The 20,426-nt window shown below is 33.5% G+C and overlaps 1 protein-coding gene across 1 annotated transcript in view; it reads left to right on the plus strand.

Annotated features, from left to right (window-relative positions):
- Window positions 1-4,511: 4,511 nt before the first annotated feature.
- LOC110027422 overlaps window positions 4,512-20,426 on the plus strand; it is a 39,331-nt gene continuing 23,416 nt past the window's right edge. The window contains 5 exon segments of the mRNA XM_020728865.1: window positions 4,512-4,978; window positions 5,060-5,112; window positions 5,192-5,288; window positions 5,649-5,694; window positions 5,697-5,737. Of these exon segments, the coding sequence (XP_020584524.1) occupies window positions 4,628-4,978; window positions 5,060-5,112; window positions 5,192-5,288; window positions 5,649-5,694; window positions 5,697-5,737 (588 nt within the window). The 5' untranslated portion in view covers window positions 4,512-4,627.

Raw genomic sequence — 20,426 nt, forward strand, 5'->3', positions numbered from 1 at the left:
ATTTGCACCATCGGGTTGTGAGTGAGAAAAGCTTAGAAGATCTATAACAGAAAATTTGTCGTGTGAGTTGTGAGTGTCGACTCTGTTCGTTTAAGTTATGACTGGAGGTATGTATGATCCTATCTCGTTTCCGCTAATCGATTTAAAAATTAATTTTGTAAATCGAATATGGTATTTAGAATCTTTTACAGTATACTCCTAATTTTGTTCTTATGAAAAACTCTTGTGAGCTTGTTCAACAACATGAACATTCACAACTAATAGGCTCAATAAAGTGTGTATAAAATCAGGCTTGGCATAACATTTTGCTTTCCTTGAGTTGCTTAATTAGGTATACTAACAATGCTGCCAACATCATTGTCAAACATTAACCAGGATTTCCAAATAAGCCAATTCATTCCTAATTTATTATAGTTTCTATAATGTATTTGAATAATATTATGAAGCTATTGAGCCGCTAAATTATGATGGCTGGGGGTGAAATAAAAATCATAGATTTATTTTGAAATTCACCAATTCAAATGCTCTTTAAAAATTATAAATTGAAGCTATAAAATTTAACTGCCAATCCAAATATAAATATCAGTGCTAGTGAGGAATACAAGTTTAGGCAAAAGAAATATTACGTTACACAAGTGCACATGGCCAAAGATAACATTCATCTCAAGTTGATGTTAAAATATTATATCCAAATTTAAGGAAAAAATCAGAACTTCTTAGGGGGATTTACATGCATAGAACCCAAACTTGTTTATTTAAATAACTAGCACCTAAAACTTTATTTATGTAGCCATGGCGTCCCCTCGCATATATTTCACTGGAAAATTGGTCGGACATGAGACAAGCGAGCAAGCGGCAAATACTATAACATTGTGTTCAAAGAGTTGAAGTTGCGTAGAAGGGCGGTTATTCATTATCAACTGGTGAAAGTATCACCACAATGATAATTGTTAATACGAGACGCGTGAATCAAATGTGAACCACACCAGTCGTAACTCAGGTTGCTTAAACGATGTCGGATCACAAAATGGACAGCCCTAGCACATCCAGCTTTAAGAGACCTTTCATGATCGAAATAACCAAACGGGAGGAAAAATGAAGATTCTCGGTGCATCGCGTGCAATTGGGCCCAAATCACATTAATCACCGCCAAAATCGTCAAGATGATATTCTATCGCAAAATGGAAGCGTTCGAAGTGTTGATTTTATGCAGGGGCGATGCCCATATGGGTAGGCTGTAACTCACAGATATTCAACACACATCGTGACGTATGGACTAAATCTTTTCTTAAAAAATAAATAATAAAAAAATGAGAAGTGTAACTTAAAAAATAAAAATATATAATGAATAAAATAATAAATAATAAGTAAAATAAAACTATGGGATTATATATATATATATAATAAGTTAAATGTTTTATTTTATTTTTTTTTAAATCTTTTCTTCTAACTTTAACTCTTATCTCTGTATTTCCCTGACACCAGCTACCCTAGTCTTAGGGCTGTCAATTTGGCTCATTGTTCGTGAACAGCTCGTGTTCTACTCGTTAAGTAGCTCGGGTTCGGCTCGTTCGTTAAGCCTAACGGGCCCAAACACGAACAAATTTTTAAGCTCGAAATGTAAACGAGCCGAACACGAACAACAGTTTGTTCGCTCGTGTTCGGCTTTAAATAGCTCGAAAAAAAAATTATATAACTTTTTATATAACAATATATTACATATATTATTTATATAATAATATATTATATATATGTATGTATAAGTTTAAATCATAACACCTCATATGCAATGTGGTTAATGTTTTCTTTTGTATATATTTGATCCAGGTTCGAATCCCACACTTTAAATTTATTTTTCTCAATTTTAGTTTAACGAGTCAATTTCGAGCCGAACACGAGCCGAAAACGAACACAAATATTTAAAATGAGTCGAACACGAATACACTGTTCACGAGCCGATTTCGAACATGAGCTATTTGGAACAAGCCGAACACAAGCCGAACCTGAGCTCGCTCAAGCTCGGCTCGTTTACCGCCCTACCTAGCCTTCCTACTCTCTCTCCGACGACAGCGAACCGAGAACAGATATATTATCAGAGCAAGGTAAAAGGTAGGGCACAGGTTTAAGATTATGAAAGATTTAAAGCTGTTCTTTTTACCATATAAAAACAAAATCTTACCCTTTCTTGCTTCAGTTCTTTCCTCAACAAGATCCATGGTCATTCTATATCATGTTTTATAATATGTTGGTCTGCTGGCTGTTAGACAGAGAGATGTTGAAGCGATGTTTTACTCCTTTTTTTTTTTTTTGAGAAAGAAAAAAGGGTTGTTGTTTTTCTTAGCCTAATTTACTTCACGGAGGTATGGAATGCATACTTCTCTGAGATTAAAGTCAAGATTGTACTGTTAGTATGGGGTTTGCTAGGCTCTGAAACTTGCTAAAGGAGTTTAATCAGGTAAAAATATAAGTCTGTCGCCTCTGTAGAGAAATGCACTGGGAGCTTTTATTTAGTGACTCTTCTATTTATAGGAGAAAAAGACGTTGAATGAAGTCCACCTACATCTTAATAATGTGTGTAAATTAGAATTAATTTAAAAGATATCAAAGTGTGTCCAATTACTCATCTTCATCCCTGTTGGATCCACAATCCCAAATATATAAGCGGACAAAAGGTGAAATTAAAAAAGTAAATGAAAATATTTGCTTTCAACTCAGTGGTAATACATTCGTGCAAAAAAAATAAAAATAAATAAATAAAAAAATAAAAAAATAAAAAAGAAAGAAATGCTCGCATGTGCTCTGACATGTCTTTTAATACTCAAACCTATGCATCCGAGATTGCTACACAGGCAACGAGCTGCTTATCCTATAGGGCGAGGTCGTAATTCCTACGAATTGACCAATCCGATTGTCTTTAGAGTCGACAGGATTGAGCCGTCGCTGAGCTAGTCTGATCCACTTCTTTTCAATGGCTTGAGTTGAGAGGGCTAATGCTTTTAATAATGTTTAATCAATCAATCCCCTGGTCGTCATGGCTACAGAGCTAGGTCGTAAGCCTCTCATTTTGGCTAATCTGATCCTCCTCCTTACATTGACCACCAAAGTTGACAAGAATGAGCTTCTGTTGAGCCAGCCTGATCCTCCTCGCGGGGATTAGAGTTGACAATAATAGTGCTCTTAATGATATATAAATTCAAATCATTCCTCGATGAGGTCGTGTTGATAATGAATCTCAATCAGAGTGACCTATTTTCAAAATTATATTTTAAATTCTATTTGAATAAGTTCAAATGATATATAAATATATATATATATAAAGTTATGAAGGCGTGTTTTAAATTTATATTTTCGGATGATGAACAAAAAATGATTTCGCCCGAAAATAGGGGGCAATTGATACGCCACCAACAATTTTTATTAACCGGCACGAATCTCAGTGCAATTTTTTTGAATAAGAGACATTCAAACTTTGATTAAAAGTCATCCGGAGTTTCGATTTCAGCAAAATTATAGTCAAACTGATCAGCTCGATGAGACAGACCTATAAATATTTGAAATTATAAAAAAATAATATTCAAATTAAAATTTACACCTAATGCTTAAAACAAATATCAATCCCCCATCAACAATTGTTTGTTGAGGCAGGCCAAACTCATGCTGATTCAAGCTCACAAATAGCCAATATTATATCAAGTATATCGTTAAATTCATGATCAACAAATTCTATGTCAGTAAACACGTGGCCGAGTCAACTGTGTGCTGAGTGTTCCTCAATAATAGTTTGTTCTTTTGAGTATTAAAACATAGGGTATATTTGACAAGACATAAAACTCTCTGTATGTTAAGGTCGACTTAGATTAGTCTCTTTAAAAAAATATTCATCTCATAACTACTGAAATGACAATGTAGGGCAAAAAGATATTTTAGGAGGGGCAAAACTAATATTTTAGAACGAGCAAAAAACCGAATTGCCTCCCCCCAGGCAATTGCTCCCCTAGACCATACCTTGGTCTGCCTCAGATCGAAAGGTGAAGAGGCATAATGGAGGAGACGATCAAGAGAGACGATGTGCTACATATGAGTATTTTAAAAGTTTAGGGGTGTTTGGCATCACACTTTTAATAGAATTTAACCACGAATTTCACCTAAATCCACAAAAAACACAAAAAAAGAGAAAAGTAAATCCAACTGTCCGTTAAATTCAATTCTCTTTCATTATATCTCTTTCTCGCCCACTCTATCTCACATGCGACATAAATCAGATTTATCGAATCCCACTGAGGAGCTAATTTTGCAGATTTACTCCACCTTGCTCTCATGCTCCATCTCCATTGCGTTTATCGCGAGCTTCCACGGATTTGATAATTGCTACTTAACAATCTACAGCTGCACCAAAACACCACCTCCGGGTGCATGATATTTAAATATGAAGTTTTAAATGCTGATATATAAATAAATAAATATGTAAATCGCCCAATTTTTTTATATGAACCGCCAATTTATAAATTAATAATAATCCAGAAAAAAGATGCTCGGAAATAAGGAAGTGGAACTGTAGGCTGTAGCCTATCGGAATGCACCGAAGACATCAACTCTTTGGTGAGTTCAGTCTACAGTTCTAAGCCACATGGCCATCCTCGCCACGGTAACTAGCCTTCACGCCATTAGATCGGCGGCCAATCTATCAGCAGGTGGCGACGCAGAGTCCTCCCGCCCATCTCCGCCGTCACCGCGCCTTACCCGCGTGATCCTCCCGAAGAAGAAGCCCTTGAAGTGGTCGACTGGCACGGCTCCCAGTGAGTACGGCGGGCCGGCCACGGCGCAGACGACGACGAAGCTCCGAAAATACTGGGGCGGTGGCGACCAGGATCCACTCGCAGCCACTGATGATTTTATCTGGAACAAGGATTTCGTCGGCCACATGAAGCGTTTCCTTGTCGACGAGCCGAACCTTCCCACTACATTTACAACTAGGGTTGTAAATATCTCATCCTATTCTAGTTAATGCTTTCAGTCGCGTTCATTCCTTATCTGGTTCTTCTAAGTTTAAATTGCGCAGGTGGAGCAAAGCTCGGGATTTCTAAGCCTGAATCGAGCAATGAGGTTGGACAGGTTTGTCTCTTTGATGGAAACCTTTTCTTTTGCCTTAGTATTGGTTTTTTAGATTAAAATTTTTTATTGGAATTAATAGTGTGGGAATTGATCTGAGCGAAGAGCTGCGCTCACCGTCCAGGTCCGTTCTGGAGCAGCAGGTGGAAGCAGCCAGGAGCGGTCGCTCTGCTGCTGAAGTAATCGCCATCTTCTCTTTGCTATGATTTTATGAAATTCATGTTTGCATATTCAAAATTGCTTTACCTTTTAGCAAGTACTCTTTTGGTTTAGGTGGATGTACCTTGAAATAAATATTGATTTTAAACTTTATAAACACCTTTAAAATCTTTCAAATGTTCTGATTTTATTTTCATGCACAGATGAGTGAAAAAAAATCATCATTTCTTAAAATATTTTTTCTAACCGGCAACCAAATGAGTCCTAAATGAAAATTGAAGCAATAACCAGAGATTGCAATGTTTTTTGATCGTTTGTCGTAACCATGTGCTTTTAGTTGGTTCAAATATATTTATGATCATATGATTTTTCTTATTTAGAACCCTAGTGATGTTGCATCACCAAGATGGCGATTGGTCCCTAGCAGGCAAAGTGGGATAGAGCAAATAAGGCTGCTACTGGAGGAACTGTAAGTTTCTATTCTTCCTTTTACACTCATGATACTCGAGTTAGATTGTTGATTATGTTTGTAAATATTTTACATTTGGCAAGGAGGGGGAGGGTCATTAAAGTAAACATTTTGGCATGTGTTGATAACTTAATTTGCTGAGAGGAGAAAAATCCATTGTAGAGGCAAAAAATTTGAGATGAAAGACACTAAAAAGAGTATATGAATGGGTGTCTTTCGGTGAGAGTGGCTCGAGCTTAGGGGGAGAAAGAAAGCAACTATCCATATCTTTATCTATAATGAATCATCTTAAATTATAATCAAATGCCTACTATTTTAAATAACAATCATAGTTTTGTATACAATCTAACTATAAAACAGTGGCAAGCATGTCCATGATAACGAATTACTATTTTTCCCTTAAGACTAAGACTAATAAAATCATCAATTATGGCGTTGACCCAAACATAAAAATTAAGACATTATAGACTAGGATGACAAAAACAAAGACTTAAGCTTGATAACTTGAAGAAAATTCTCGCAATCAATCCCCATGAATTGCAAAGAACTCAACTTCAGATAATTAAAATGTTATCAGAAGAGGAATTTGAGGTCATGACTATGATACTAAGCTAAATAATCTATTGTTGACCTTTATATTGTTCCGCTTGACTAAATGATTAATATCAGACGCAATAATGAGCTGCTTATAGCTGAATCACTTTGATCGCCATTAAAGCGTTCAAATATTTTATGTTGGTAAAACGTATGCACGAACGCATCTGTATTGTCAAGACGGTTTGAACGTGGCAATTTGCATCTGAATTAAGCTTTTGTTTGGTGTGCGTCGTGATATTAATCATTCATTTTATTTGAATCTTAGATAAATTTGATATATATATATATATATATTCCTTTCCAAATTAAAATCACAAAATTTAAATTTAAAAGAAAATAACCATGCGGTTTATTTTTGTGGCAAATAAAAAACGGAAGAAAATTTTTCATTATTTCCTTCTCACGACATATATAAGAAAAGAAGTGAATGTTTTTTTTTTACAAATAACCATCTCACATCTCTCCCCTCCTTTCTGGTCCCCTCACCACCCTTTCATGTTCCACTCTCTCTCCACTTTTATATTAAGCCCCTCATATATATATATATATATATGTATCTCATTTGTAATCACTAGTCCCTACTTATTGTCTCTTTCCATTGTCTTACCACACTCTCCACTATCTTTGTCCCTTAGGAGTTTTGCAAAAAAAGCCAAAAGACTCTCTCTTCTCATTTGGACGCTTTTTGAAGAGTTTTTGGAGGCACCTATTGAAGAACCAACTCTAGGTTTTATTTGGGGCCAAAATTGATCAGAAAAGTGACTCTTCCTGACATCTCATCGTCCCAATTCAACCTTCCACGCATCACACATTCTTCCATTTTTCATTCCACAATCATTTGGAGTTCATTGTTCTTATAATTTAAAGTTTTGTGGTGAGATTAAGTGTGAACTCTTCTCTAAGAGTGTTGGAGAAAAAAAGTGAGAGATTTATTCTTTCTACATTTTCTAGAAGAGGCTACAAGGGATTTACCTTGAGAAAAAATTTCAAATAAGTGTTGTTTGTTTATTAGTGTTGTATGAACTTTCTTTTATATATGAAATTTGTGTTTTGTTGTAACTTTCTCATGAAATCTGAGTAATTTACTTTATCTTGTTCTCTACTCTGAGATATGGTGAAATGAAGAGATAATATGAATATGCCAATATTAAAATATAAAATAAATTGTGATGATTTTTCAACTCCGAACTTAATTTACTTTTTGATTTGACCAATTGAATTGTTAAAATATATTGTGAAACATATGATTCGGGAAATAAAGTATGAGTTCTACAACAGAGTGAAGATCACATTTGATTCCATAAAAGAGAATTTCGTTCATGGAATTAAGTGCAAATAAATAAAGAAATATACTTTGTTGTGTAGAATTGAAGAATCTTTAGGATGACAGACTAAAATCCCCAATTCGGTCTTATTGTTTAAAAACTAAAGCGAGAGTTAGCCTTGAGGTGAAGCGAAGTAGGAGCTCTAAAGTGGGAGCTAGTATCCTCCTAGCCTAGTCACAGATTTAGGGACTAAACTTGGGATTAACCAATGATTTTCTATAACACTGTATCAGAGTAGAGAATTAAAACTGTTCCTATTTGACACAATACATATTAAAACCATTTATCTCATTTCATTTTACCAAAATCTCATTATAGTCAGAAATGTTTTTTCACATAAGAAATCTTCATCACATAAACATAGTTTAATAGTTACTATTTAAACTTTGTATATATATTTCAGTTTTGTTATTAGTTAAATAATTTTGTTCTGATAATATCTCAACATTCGAAATTAGTGACAGTAATTTTGTTTTGACTTTCTGTGAATTTTCTAGTAAATTTATCATTTCAAATTTAAACCCTCCCCGTGTGATCGATATTTGAGGCTTAAATAGAAAATAATTTATTACTTGATAACGATATGTATACTTGCGTAGAATCCCAACATTAATTGCTTAATTTTTTTATTAATGAAATATTGCAATTAGCTTTTGACACCGTTGCATAGTGGAGTCAACTATATAATTTTTACACAACTATATTTCTCGGGATTAAGTGGTCAAAGTCGTTTTCATTATAAGAGCTTAAGATTTTTGGAGAGGGCCAACAAGCTATTGTATATCAACATCTTTTTCAATTATCTAATGGATGAGGCTTAACACCTCATGCATTAGAAATTTTATTAGGAATTTTTTGAAGGGTATATGGAGTGAGAGACAAAAGCGATTAAGGAGCGAGGCAATAGTGTTGTAATGTTTTCTTGAAATCATAAATCTAAAAACAACATAATTTATTAATAGAGTATTTCTTGCATTCAGGGATTTTGACTCTTATAACAATTGATAGGGTGGGGCAAAGAACTTTGATTTGTTGTAAAGAGGATAGAAGAATATATTAAATTTATTGTAGAAGAAGAGTAAGATAGGTAAAAAGAAAGAATAAACTAAATGATGTAGAATAATGTAAGGTTATTTATATAAATAAAGATCTTATTTTATGGAGGAAAATCAAGCAATGCAATACAATATGATGAAAAAATGAAGAAGAAATTATAAAAATCAAGTGAAGACTTAAACACATTTAAACTCTCAAGTAAATGAAGCTAAATTTCCACTTATAAGAGCCAATGCAAGAGCCCAAAAAAAGTATCCAATTAAGAGCCCATTTAAGACCCATCACAAAAGCCAGTTCGCGAAGAAATATTTGAATATGTATTTTGTATTTATATTTCTATTTCAGTTTCTAGAAAGCTTGAATTTTCAAATTTGGAGTCTTTTATGGTTGGTTATAAATAAATAATAGATTAAGAAGATGATTAACATTTTTATCCGTTAAGGACCACCTATTATTCCTTTTGAATTTCATCTTTTTGTCGACTTTTTGTTATCATTGTAATCCCTGTAAATAGGGTTGATATGTAATGAATTTTGATTAGTTGTCAAATAAAATATTTCTCTTGTTGCTTCGTGCTTGGTGACTTCAAATGTTGTCTTTTTTTTATGAGATTAAATATTTATCTTTCTTTTCTTAAGTTATTCTTTATATCTCCATAACTATTACTCTAAAATCTTAACCACCCCTCATCCATATCTTAAGCATCTTTTAATATCAATAATCAACAAGCAAAACCTCACATCCATTCCAAACTTCTCTTCATAGATATTGGTCAAGTTATAACATATTAAGGCCTTGTCTTGTTCTTTAACCCTTAACACCATTATAAACATATTCAAAACAAACAATATACTCCAGGTCATAGGCACACATCCTAAACTAATTCCTAATATCATTTACCCAATCTTAAGTTACTTTCCCAAAAGAGATCTTTTAAATCAACACAAACTAGCCTAATTTTGACTAGTGTTGGTATTTTAGCCATCATTATCTTCTAAATATGTTGACCCACCAAAATATCCACATTACATTATTAGATCTAAACCAAACATTCATAACAATTTTTAGTCCTTTATTTCATCAAAAGGTCACCCATCCCATTATATTTGGTATCAAAACAAATTTGAGAAGGAGAAATTTAACAATAAGATATTTTAGGGGAGATTTCCCCCAATGGTGTGCATAATGACTCAACCATTAAATTGCGATTATAATAAATTTTGTCTCCCTTAATAAATTAGATATTAGCTCTTAATGAGGATTCATCTGCATACATGTGAGGACGAGTTCAGTGATTCAGTTTCTTAGTGAAGAACGTTGGTGAATTTTTCAAACTTATTCTTTTACCAATATCAACTACATAACTTTCTTGATTATAATTAATTTTACAGCTCTTCATAAATCAGACATAAAGTTTTAGTGAGAATTCATTTGCATGCATGTAAAAATGAGTTTGGTGATTCATTTTTCTTAGTGAAAAACTTTAATGAGTTTCTTAAACTTGCATTTTATATATTTTATTTTTTCTTTTACCAATTATCCACTACATAGCCTCTCAATATTTAAAAGTATCTTAAATTTTTTTTTTCAAGTTAGTTATTCAATTTGTGCTAATCTTTGGTTTGATGACCTAGTTTATTACTATAAATCATTACTTAAATTAAAATTTTTATTTTAATTTGAAAATAGAAATACTTATCTAAATTAGTTTTGCATATTTATTTGATTTAAAATTTTTATTTAATTTATTTTTAGTTCTTATATTGCAGACATATTTTTTCTTTTTTTTATCTATTTAATTTTACGGAGTAGAATTATTTGAAAAAGGGTGAATTGATGTATAACAATGTAAGATTCATTATATAAATGATCGTATTTTGTGGAAGGAGAATTAAACAGTGCAATGAGATATTGTCAAAAAAAGAAAAATAAATTATAAGATTTAGGTGAAGTCAAAAATACATTCAAATTTCAAGTAAATGAAACCAAATATTCACTTATAGAAGCCTAAGAAATTACTCAAAAAATTGCTGAGTCTATTTAATGCACATCATAAAAGCTATATCAATAAAAAAATATTTGAATTTTATTTTCTAGAAAGTTTGAATTTTCAAACTTGGAGGTTTTTACGACTGATTATAAAAAAAGATAAATCAGGAAGATGGTGAACATCTTCTTTCATTAATGAAGACTTACTATTCTCTTCAAATGTTTCTTTTTTATTGATTTTTTTATCATTGTAATACCTATAAGTAGAACTTATATGTAATAACTTCTGATTATTTGTTGAATTAGATATTTGAATGAGAATTTCCTCTCTTGTTGCTTAGTGACTTCAAGTGTTACATTTTCTTTGATGAGATTGGTTATTTATATTTGCTTTTCTTTTAATTTTTTCTTTATATCTTTATAAAATTTATTTTAAAATCTTCATCACTCATTAATATCCTAAACATCTTTTTATCATAATATTTTAATGGCTAGTAATAACCATTATTTAGTTCTGATTATTCTGAGTTATTTCCTTTGATTTCTTTCATTTTTCTATCATATTCATTTTTATTTCTTTCCTTTTCTATTATATCACGAGTTAATGAGAACTTATATCCCTTTTTTTATTAATGTATTCTGGTTTTTTTCCAATATGGTGTCAGAGCTATGGTCCTAACCTAGGCCGCTGAGAATCTTCTTGCTTCGCCGGTCTATCTAGATCTGCTTTCTTCTGCTAAGAATCGCTGCTTCGCTATATGCTTTCTCTAGTGTTTCCAACAACTGACCCTAACAGCATCTCCATCTTCTTTTGCCGATTCCAGCAGCTGATTGCAATTATGCCGCTGATCCCATTAGCTTCTCTGTCTTATTCTGACGATTCCCTTGACAATATAAGCACAAGATTCCTCTGTCCGCTTCCTCTAACAATTTCTCTAGCAATATAAGCACTTGCCTTTTTTTAGTCATCGGATAATCCTCCAGAACCACATATCTAGCCTCTCTGTGCCAGGTGACTTCCTCCCAACTTCCAGAACTCCTTATGAGCTCAGTCTTCCTCTAGATTCACCGAATTTCCTCTGTTCTGCTCGCCAGTGCTTATATTTCAGCTGGCTGAGGGTTTAGTCAAACTATAATTTTTGTCGAAGGACAGGAAAACCATATGTATACCAGAATGTTCCAATGTCCCATCAACCCAACATTTCGTTTGGCTTATTCGGGATCATAACAGACCCCTCCAACAATGAATCATCATCGGAAGGGGTTCCTGAGTCCATCGGTGGATCAATTCCAAACTATGTTCCTATGCAAACTGGAGGACAGGAAAACAACATGAACTTTTTGATCACGACCTATAAACTAACTGACAGTAACTTTCTGAAATGGTCCCAACCAATGTCTTTGTTCATCAGAGGACGTGGGAAATATGGTTCTCACTGGTATGATACGTGAACCTCCAAAGAATGACCCGAAGTATGATACTTGGGAAGTGGAGAATTCCATGGACATGTCATGATTGATCAGCTCCATGGAGACTTCGATTGACCGATCATATATGTTCCTCCCGCTAGTGCCTTCTAGACAGTAATTCGTGATACCCACTCGGATGTAGGGAATTCCATCATACTCTATGAGGTGTCTAAGAAAATTTGTGAAGCAAAGCAATGATCCATGACCGTGACCCAGTACTACAATGATCTAATTGTATTATGGATGAAATGCGACCTATATTATGAGTATACTTGTGAATTTTCAGCTAATCTATCTCCTCTTCTAGAAAATTATAGAAAAGGACTGTATGTTTCAATTTTTGGTAGGCCTCAACAAAGATTTTGACGAAGTCTGGAGACATTTCCTTCGTCGGGATCATCTTTCTTCTACTCAAGCTGTTTTCACTGAAATTTTTCATGAAGAGAGTTGGAAACTTGTCATGCTTGGTGCTTCTACTACGTCAGTCGAAGCATCCACCTTGGTATCTAATAGTTCTCAATCCCGGGCCGATCATCTCACGTGTGATTATTGCCACAAGCCCAACCACACTCGTGAGAAGTGTTGGAAGCTCCACAGGAAACCAACATTCAAATCTTCAACCAAATCTTCCGCTGCAAGGGGTCTCACCACGACATCTGAATCCAACAGGGTACAACCGACCTCTAGCAAAAATAATCCAAAATCTTTCAATTCTCTTGAGAGTCAAGTGGAGCAACTAATCAAGATGCTTGGATCCAACCTTGCTCTCTTTCGGCCTATCAACCTCTCATGTTCGTAAAGGTACCAATCTCATGACACTTTGTTTGTCTCTTCTAGTCCATGGATCATTGATTCAGGTGCTACGAATCACATGACCGGAAGCTCTCAAGCCTTCTCAGCATACTATTATTGTTCAAGGAAAGATCTTGTTAAAAATTACCGACGGGTCTCAAAGTTTTATTACTGGTAAATGGTCTGTTGTTTTAATAACATGGCTAACTTTGGAATTTGTGTTACATGTACCTCTGCTGAAATGTAATATTTTATATGTCGGTAAACTGACATATGACATTGTTTGCGTTGCTCATGTCTGTGCCTTACAGGATCGCTGTTCGGGGATGATGATTTAACTGCTAAGTGAGTTGGCAGACTCTGCTTCCAAGAGAAAAGCACTGAGAACGAGGACACTACACCCAGTAGTTGCAGTTTATCTCAGTTTCTCAGTTCACTGATTGTCTATTATGTTATTACACTGTCGTCTGGGTCATCCTAATTTTTAGTGTTTAAAGCAATTTTATCTATTGATGTTTACTAATAAAAATCCTTCTAATTTCAAATGTGAAACCTGTCAGTTAGCTAAACATTATCGTGTTGCTTATCCACCCTGCAATTACACACCTTTTGCTTCTTTCTTTCTTATTCAGATTGACTTATGGGGGCCCTCTCGCACCCCTAGCTACACTAATAAACGATAATTTTTTCTTTTGATTAATGATCACACTCAGATAACACGAGTCTATATTTTAAAGATAAATTTGAAGATGTTATTTTCAAAAACTTCCACGCCTTCATTTTAACCCAATTTAAAACTTCTATTCAAGTTCTTCAGACTGACAATATTCGTTAATTTTTCAACTCTATATTAGGAGAATTCTTGGTAAGTAAGAACATCCTCCATCATAGCTCTTGTCCCCACACTCAATAAAATGAGGTTGCCGAGAGAAAAAATCGATATCTCCTTGATGTCATTCGCTTCATTATGTTTCACTCCATTGTCTCAAAACTTTTTTGAAATGATGTCATTCTTTCCGTCACTTTTCTCATAAATAGAGTTCTCTAAAAAATTCATAACTTTCAGATTTTTTTCACTTTAGACCCCAAAATTTTTGGGTGTGTAGCCTTTGTTCGGAACATAGCGCAAACTCGAAGTAATCTTGACTTCAGGTCCATAAAATATGTTTTTTTATGATACTCTGTCACTCAAAAGGGTATCAGTATCTTAACCTTACCACAAATAGGGTTTATGTGAGTGCTGATGTCTCCTTTTTTGAAAGTGTTCCATACTTTTCTAACTCAGCCTCCTCATGTGAGAACTACGGAGTATTTGACCCTAACAACGTTCCTTACTCTACTCCTGTGGACATTCCCCCCATCAAGGAACCTTTGGTTCTCTCCTACCACCAAAGAGCTATCTATCCCTTTGATTCCACCTGCATACCCTCCCACTCTCCGTGTCAGCACTCGACACACTAATTCTGATGATCTTACTCAAGAGCTCGCCAGCCCCTTGTTGGACCTGAATCTCCTCCAGAGACATCCCTAACACCGCTTCGACTCAAAATGAGGAAGTCAGTTCCTCTAGTAAGGTACACAATCAGACATTCTCTCTCTATTATTTGACAAACTATGTTTCCTTTCGTAGATTATCATCAAACTACAGAGTATTTGACCCTAACAACTCATCAACTTCCATCTACTATTGAAGTTGCTTTAGCAGACACTGCCCGGAAAGCTGCTGTCATGGAGGAGATGAACGTCCTTAAGTGAAACCATACTTGGGAAATTGTTGATCTTCCTCGGGACAAGAAAGTAATAGGATGGCGGAGTTTGAATCTGATGGATCATTTGAACGCAACAAAGCATGGTTGGTCGCCAAATGGTACTCACAAACTTACGGAGTTGACTACGAGGAGACATTTGCTCCAGTGACTAAGTTAAAGACCATTCAGGTTCTCTTATTCGTAACAATGAATCTGGATTGGTTCTTATTCTAGCTTGATGTCAAAAATGTGTTCTTAAATGGTGATCTTACAAAAGAGGTTTATATGGCGCTTTCTTCAGGCTTTGATTCCGCTGCCTCCTAGGGGAAAGTATGTAGACTCTGAAGGTCCATTTATGGACTGAAACAATCATCATGAGCATGATTCAGAAAGTTCGCAAATGTGGTGGTTGGTCATGGATTCACTCAAATTCAATCAGATCAGACACTCTTCTTCTGACTTTCTTCAAGTAACCAGATAGCTATCATTATCGTTTATGTCGATGATATTGTTTTCACAGGGAATGATCTACTAGCATTAGAACCTCTGAAAGTCATTCTTGCTGCCTCCTTTGAGATGAATTTGGGTTCTCTCCGGTTCTTCTTAGGCATTGAAGTTGCTTGCCCGTCTCAGCAAAAATATTTCATTGACTTTTTGACAGTGAACAATTTTTTTCTTTGTAATCCAGTGGCTATTCCGATGGATCTAAATGAAAAACTTCTTGATGTTCTCCAGGCAGTTCCTGTTAACAAAAGTCACTACCAGCGTCTTGTGGGGAAACTCATATACCTTGCCCATATACGGCCGACATATGCCACACAGTTGAGATAATAGATCCATTCATGCATGATCCCTATGAGCACCATCTCTAAACTTTCAATCGGATTTTCCCCTATTTAAAAGACACACCAGGCTCATGTTTGTATTCTTCCCACCATACCTCTCGCAATATTATTGTTTTCACAAATGCTGGTTCGGCCGGTCTATCCATAATCGATGATCTATCTTGGGGTACTGTTTATTTGTGTTGGAAAAGAAAAATGCCGTCCGCGGTTGGAAAAGCAAAATGCAGTCCATGGTTGATTTGAGTCCGAGGAAATTTGCATTTCATTTGTGCCATGCAGTAGTTAACTGGCAGATATCCTCACAAAGAAATTTCCTCGACCACTGTTCGATGATTTAAAGTCTAAGTTGAATATGACTGACATCTATACTTCAATTTAAGGGGAGTATTAAAATGTTTTAATGACTAGTAATATCCATTATTTAATTATGATTATTCTTTTTTTTTATTTCCTTCCTTTTTTATGTTATATTCAATTTTAGTTCTTTCCCTTTTTATGATATCATGAGTTTATTTTTTTTCCGTTTTAGTTGAACCTGTAATGAGTTTATATACCCCTTTTTGTATCAATAATATGTATTCTGGTTAATTCCAACACTCTTAATATCAATAACCAACTTCCAAGCCTCACAATCATTTCAAACCCTTCTTAATAGCTCCCAACTAAGCTAAAACATATTAAGGCTTGTCTTGTTCGCTAACTCTCAACATCATTGTAAACCCATTCAAAACAGACTATCTACTTCAGATTATATGTACATATCATAGGTTAACCACCAATAATCATTTACCAAATCTTAAGTCACTCTCCCAAAAGAGATATTTTAAATCGACCCTAACCAACATAATCTAGACTAGTCTTGATATTTTAGCCACCATTCTCTCATAAATCTTTTAACAATTCACTAAAATATTCACATCACATTCTTAGACATAACACCAAACTTTTATAACAATTTTTAGTACTTTATCTTTTCAAAAGGTATTAAAGTCAATTTCCCAAGATTAAATTGAAAACTTAAGTCAATTGGTTGATTCTTTATATCTTAAGATTCATGAAAGTGATACGAAGTGTAAATAATTATTTGAGGAGAGCAAAATTCAAAAGCAAACTTTAAAATATAAAGTGGAAAAAATCCTAAATATTCTTTAAAATATTAAACCCCTACCACACTGCATATCCAAATTCATATTACACCATTAAAAAAATAGTTCATACTTAGTGCTAGAAGAAGACCAACTTCATAGAAGACTATTTAATTTTTGGAATAGAGGTAGAAGAGATGATCCTTATCGAAAGAATGATGATTTTAAGACCTCTTCAGTATAGTTGAAGTTGAAGCTCCATCTTATGATGAAAAAAATGAAGGAGGCGAGCGTCTTTTGATGAGATAAAGTACTAAAGATTGCTATGAATATTTGGTGTTACATCTAAGGATGTAATGTGTATATTTGGGTAGATTATTAAAAGATTTAGGAGAGAATAATTACTAAAATATTAATACTAGTCAAAATTAGACTAGTTTGGGTTGATTTAAACTCTCTTTTTGGAAATTGGCTTAAGATTGAGTAAATGACTGTAAATTATTATTGGTGGTTAGTTTAGGATGTGTTTCTATAAACTGAAGTTGATAATTTATTTTGGATGAGTTTATAATGATGTTAGAGGCTAGAGAGTAAGTCTAAGTCTTATTATGCTCTAGTTTAACTGAGAGATATTAAAAAGGGGTTTAGAATGGTTATGAGGGTTTTGTTGCTTGTCATTGATATTAAGAGATGTTTAGTCAGTGGATGAGATGTGGTGAAGATTTAAGAGTAACTATTATGAAGAGATAATGTATAACTTAAAAGAAAAGTAACGATAAATTCTTAATCTTATAAAGAGAAGATAACATTTGAAGGCACCAAACACCAAATAATAAGAGAAAAAATTCTCACTCAAATATTTTTTTCAATAACTAATCAAAAGTCATTACATATCAACCCTATTTATAGGGATTATAATGATAAAAAAATCAATAAAAGGAGGAAATTTTGAAGGGAATGGTAGGTAATTATTAATGGAGGAAGGTGCCAATCACCTTTCTAATTTATTAATTTTTTATGACCAGCCATAAAAGCCTCTAAGTTTAAAAATTTAAACTTTCTAGAAATTGAAATTGAAATATAGATAATAAAATACAAATTCAAATATTTCTTCTTGGTATAACTCTTGTAATGGTTCTTGAATGAACTCTTAATTTTGCATTTTCTTGGGCTTTTGCTTGGGCTCTTGTAAGCGGACATTTAACTTCACTTGCTTGAGAGTTTGAATATGTTTTAGTGTTCACTTGATTCTTATAGTTTCTTCTTCATTTTTTACCCTTTCTTATTGAACCGCTTAATTTCTCTATACAAAATACAATTTTCATTTATATAAATAACCTTACATTATTCTGCATAAATTCTCCCTTTTCTTTAAGAATTTTACTTCGTAGAATTAAATAGATGAAAATAAAAATACAAAAATATGCATGCAATATAAAAATTAAAAAAAATGCAAATTTAAAATTAAGAAATATGCAAACTAATTTATATAACAACTTATCTTTTCAAAATAAAATAAAAATTCAATCTAAGTAATCATTTAAAGTGATAAACTAAGTCACTAAATCAATGATTAACATAATTTGAATGATTAACTTGAAAAAAAAAAAATTTAACTTGCGTTTGAGTAATGAGGAATTATGTAGTGGATATATGGTAATAGAGAATGAAAATACATAAGATGCAAGTTTGAACAACTCACCAAAGTTCTTCACTAAAAAAATAAATCACACCATGCAAATAAATCCTAACTAAAATCTAATATCTTATTTATGAAGGGTGATAAAATTTATTATAATCATGAAAGCTATGCAGTAGATATTTGATTAAAAACTAAGTAAAATGCATAAGATGAAAGTTTGAAAAACTGACCAAAATTTTTCACTAAAAAAATTAATCATGGAACATGCATGTAAATGAAATCTTTGCTAAACTCTAATACCTATTTATTAAGGGTGATGAAATTTATTATAATAATAATTTTAATGATTGAGTCATTAGACACACTATAAGGAGAAATCTCTCATAAAATATCTTTTTACTACATTGCTCCTTCCGATATTTGCTCTAATACCAAATATGATGGAGGTTGATGGCCTTTTGATTAGATAAAATACTAAAAATTGCTATGAATGTTTAGTGTTAAGTCTAAAGATGTGTTGTGGATATTTTGTTGGTTTGTTAATAATTTAGGAGATAATTATGATTAAAATGCCAAGACTAGTTTAAATTAAACTTGTTTGGGCCGATTTAAAGTGCTCTTTTGGGAAAATGACTTATGATTGAGTAAATGTTGTAAATGATTATTGATGATTAGTTTATGATGTATACGAATGATCCAAAGTAGATGGTTTGTTTTAGATGTGTTCACAATGATGTTAAGGGTTAGAGAGCAATACTAAACCTTAATAAGCTATTAAGAGGGGTTTGGAATGATTGTTAGGTTTTGATTACTAGTCATTGATATTAGGAGATGTTTAGGATATGAATGAGCAGTGGTGAAGATATTAGACTAAGTGTTATGGAGAGATAATGAATAATTTATAACAAATGCAAAGATAAATACTTAAGCTCTCCAAAGAAATGACAATACTTGAAGCCACCAAACACTAATCAAGAAAAGAGATAATTTTCGCTCATATTTTATTTAACAACTAATCAAAAGTCTTTACATATTAACCCTATTTATTTGAATTACAATGATAAAAAAGTTAATACTAGGAGAAAATTTTGAAGGCTATAGTAGGCGACCATTAATTGAGGAGGGTGCTACCCATGTAATAACATAAATTAAATAATAATATTAAAATAAATAAATAAATAAATAAATAAATAAATAAATATAATAATGAATTAATAAAAAGGTGCCGACAGATGCATCCCCGCGGATGAGACATATTGCTATCATTCGATCGTCTTTTCATTTGAACCATCGCACGAGTGAGGAGAGAACATAGAGATCGTAAGAGGGGTAATGACTTATCTATGAGTGGAAGCAGCCGATGGAGGAAGAAAGTTTGTGTGGTACTTGAGCGACGACGAATAAGAAGGAAGGAGGATCAACTTTGTGTGCTGCTACCGTTCTGGCATGCGGTGGAAGATGCGGTCAATGGAGAGGAAGAAGACCCTGTGAGTGGTTCTAGATTGAATGTAAACTCAAAGCTCGTGCCTTGCTTGTAAAGTTTAACACGTGTTAGGACAGTCGAGCCGTGCGTAGGAGAAAAAAGGAGGAGATGCGATTTGTGGTGCTCGTGTACAGGAAGAAGAGGAAGAGGAGTCGAAGTCGTGCGTTGCTTTGTTTAGGTAAGATGAGGGGTGGAGCTCGCGTGCGTGAGGTTAAAGCAAGTGCCAAATTATAGAAAAGAGCATGCAAATATATTGATTGTGAGGAAGGAGCTTGCAAAAAAAAATAATAATAATAAAAGAAGCACAAACACCCCCTTGTAGGCGTTTCATATTAAATTTTATATTTTAAAGATATTAAAATACTATAAACTTATTTTGTTAATATATAATATATAATATTATAAATAGTTTAAATACTAATATATACTAACTGTTATTATAAACTAGTAACTATTATATTATTTTTTAAAATAATATTATATAATATATATTGATATTTGCATGATATGGCAATCGGAAGATATGGCTACTAAGACTATCCAAGGTGGCGGCGGATGTTGGAAGTGTTGGCGATCGGAAGCGGTGGAGGTTGAGGCATCGGTTGGATGAGGCAGCAGCGATGGCGGCAGCGGCAGTTGGAAGAGGTGTCGATAGTC

Source organism: Phalaenopsis equestris, unplaced genomic scaffold, assembly GCF_001263595.1.
Source record: "Phalaenopsis equestris unplaced genomic scaffold, ASM126359v1 Scaffold000428, whole genome shotgun sequence".
In the NCBI taxonomy this organism is placed as follows: Eukaryota; Viridiplantae; Streptophyta; class Magnoliopsida; order Asparagales; family Orchidaceae; genus Phalaenopsis; species Phalaenopsis equestris.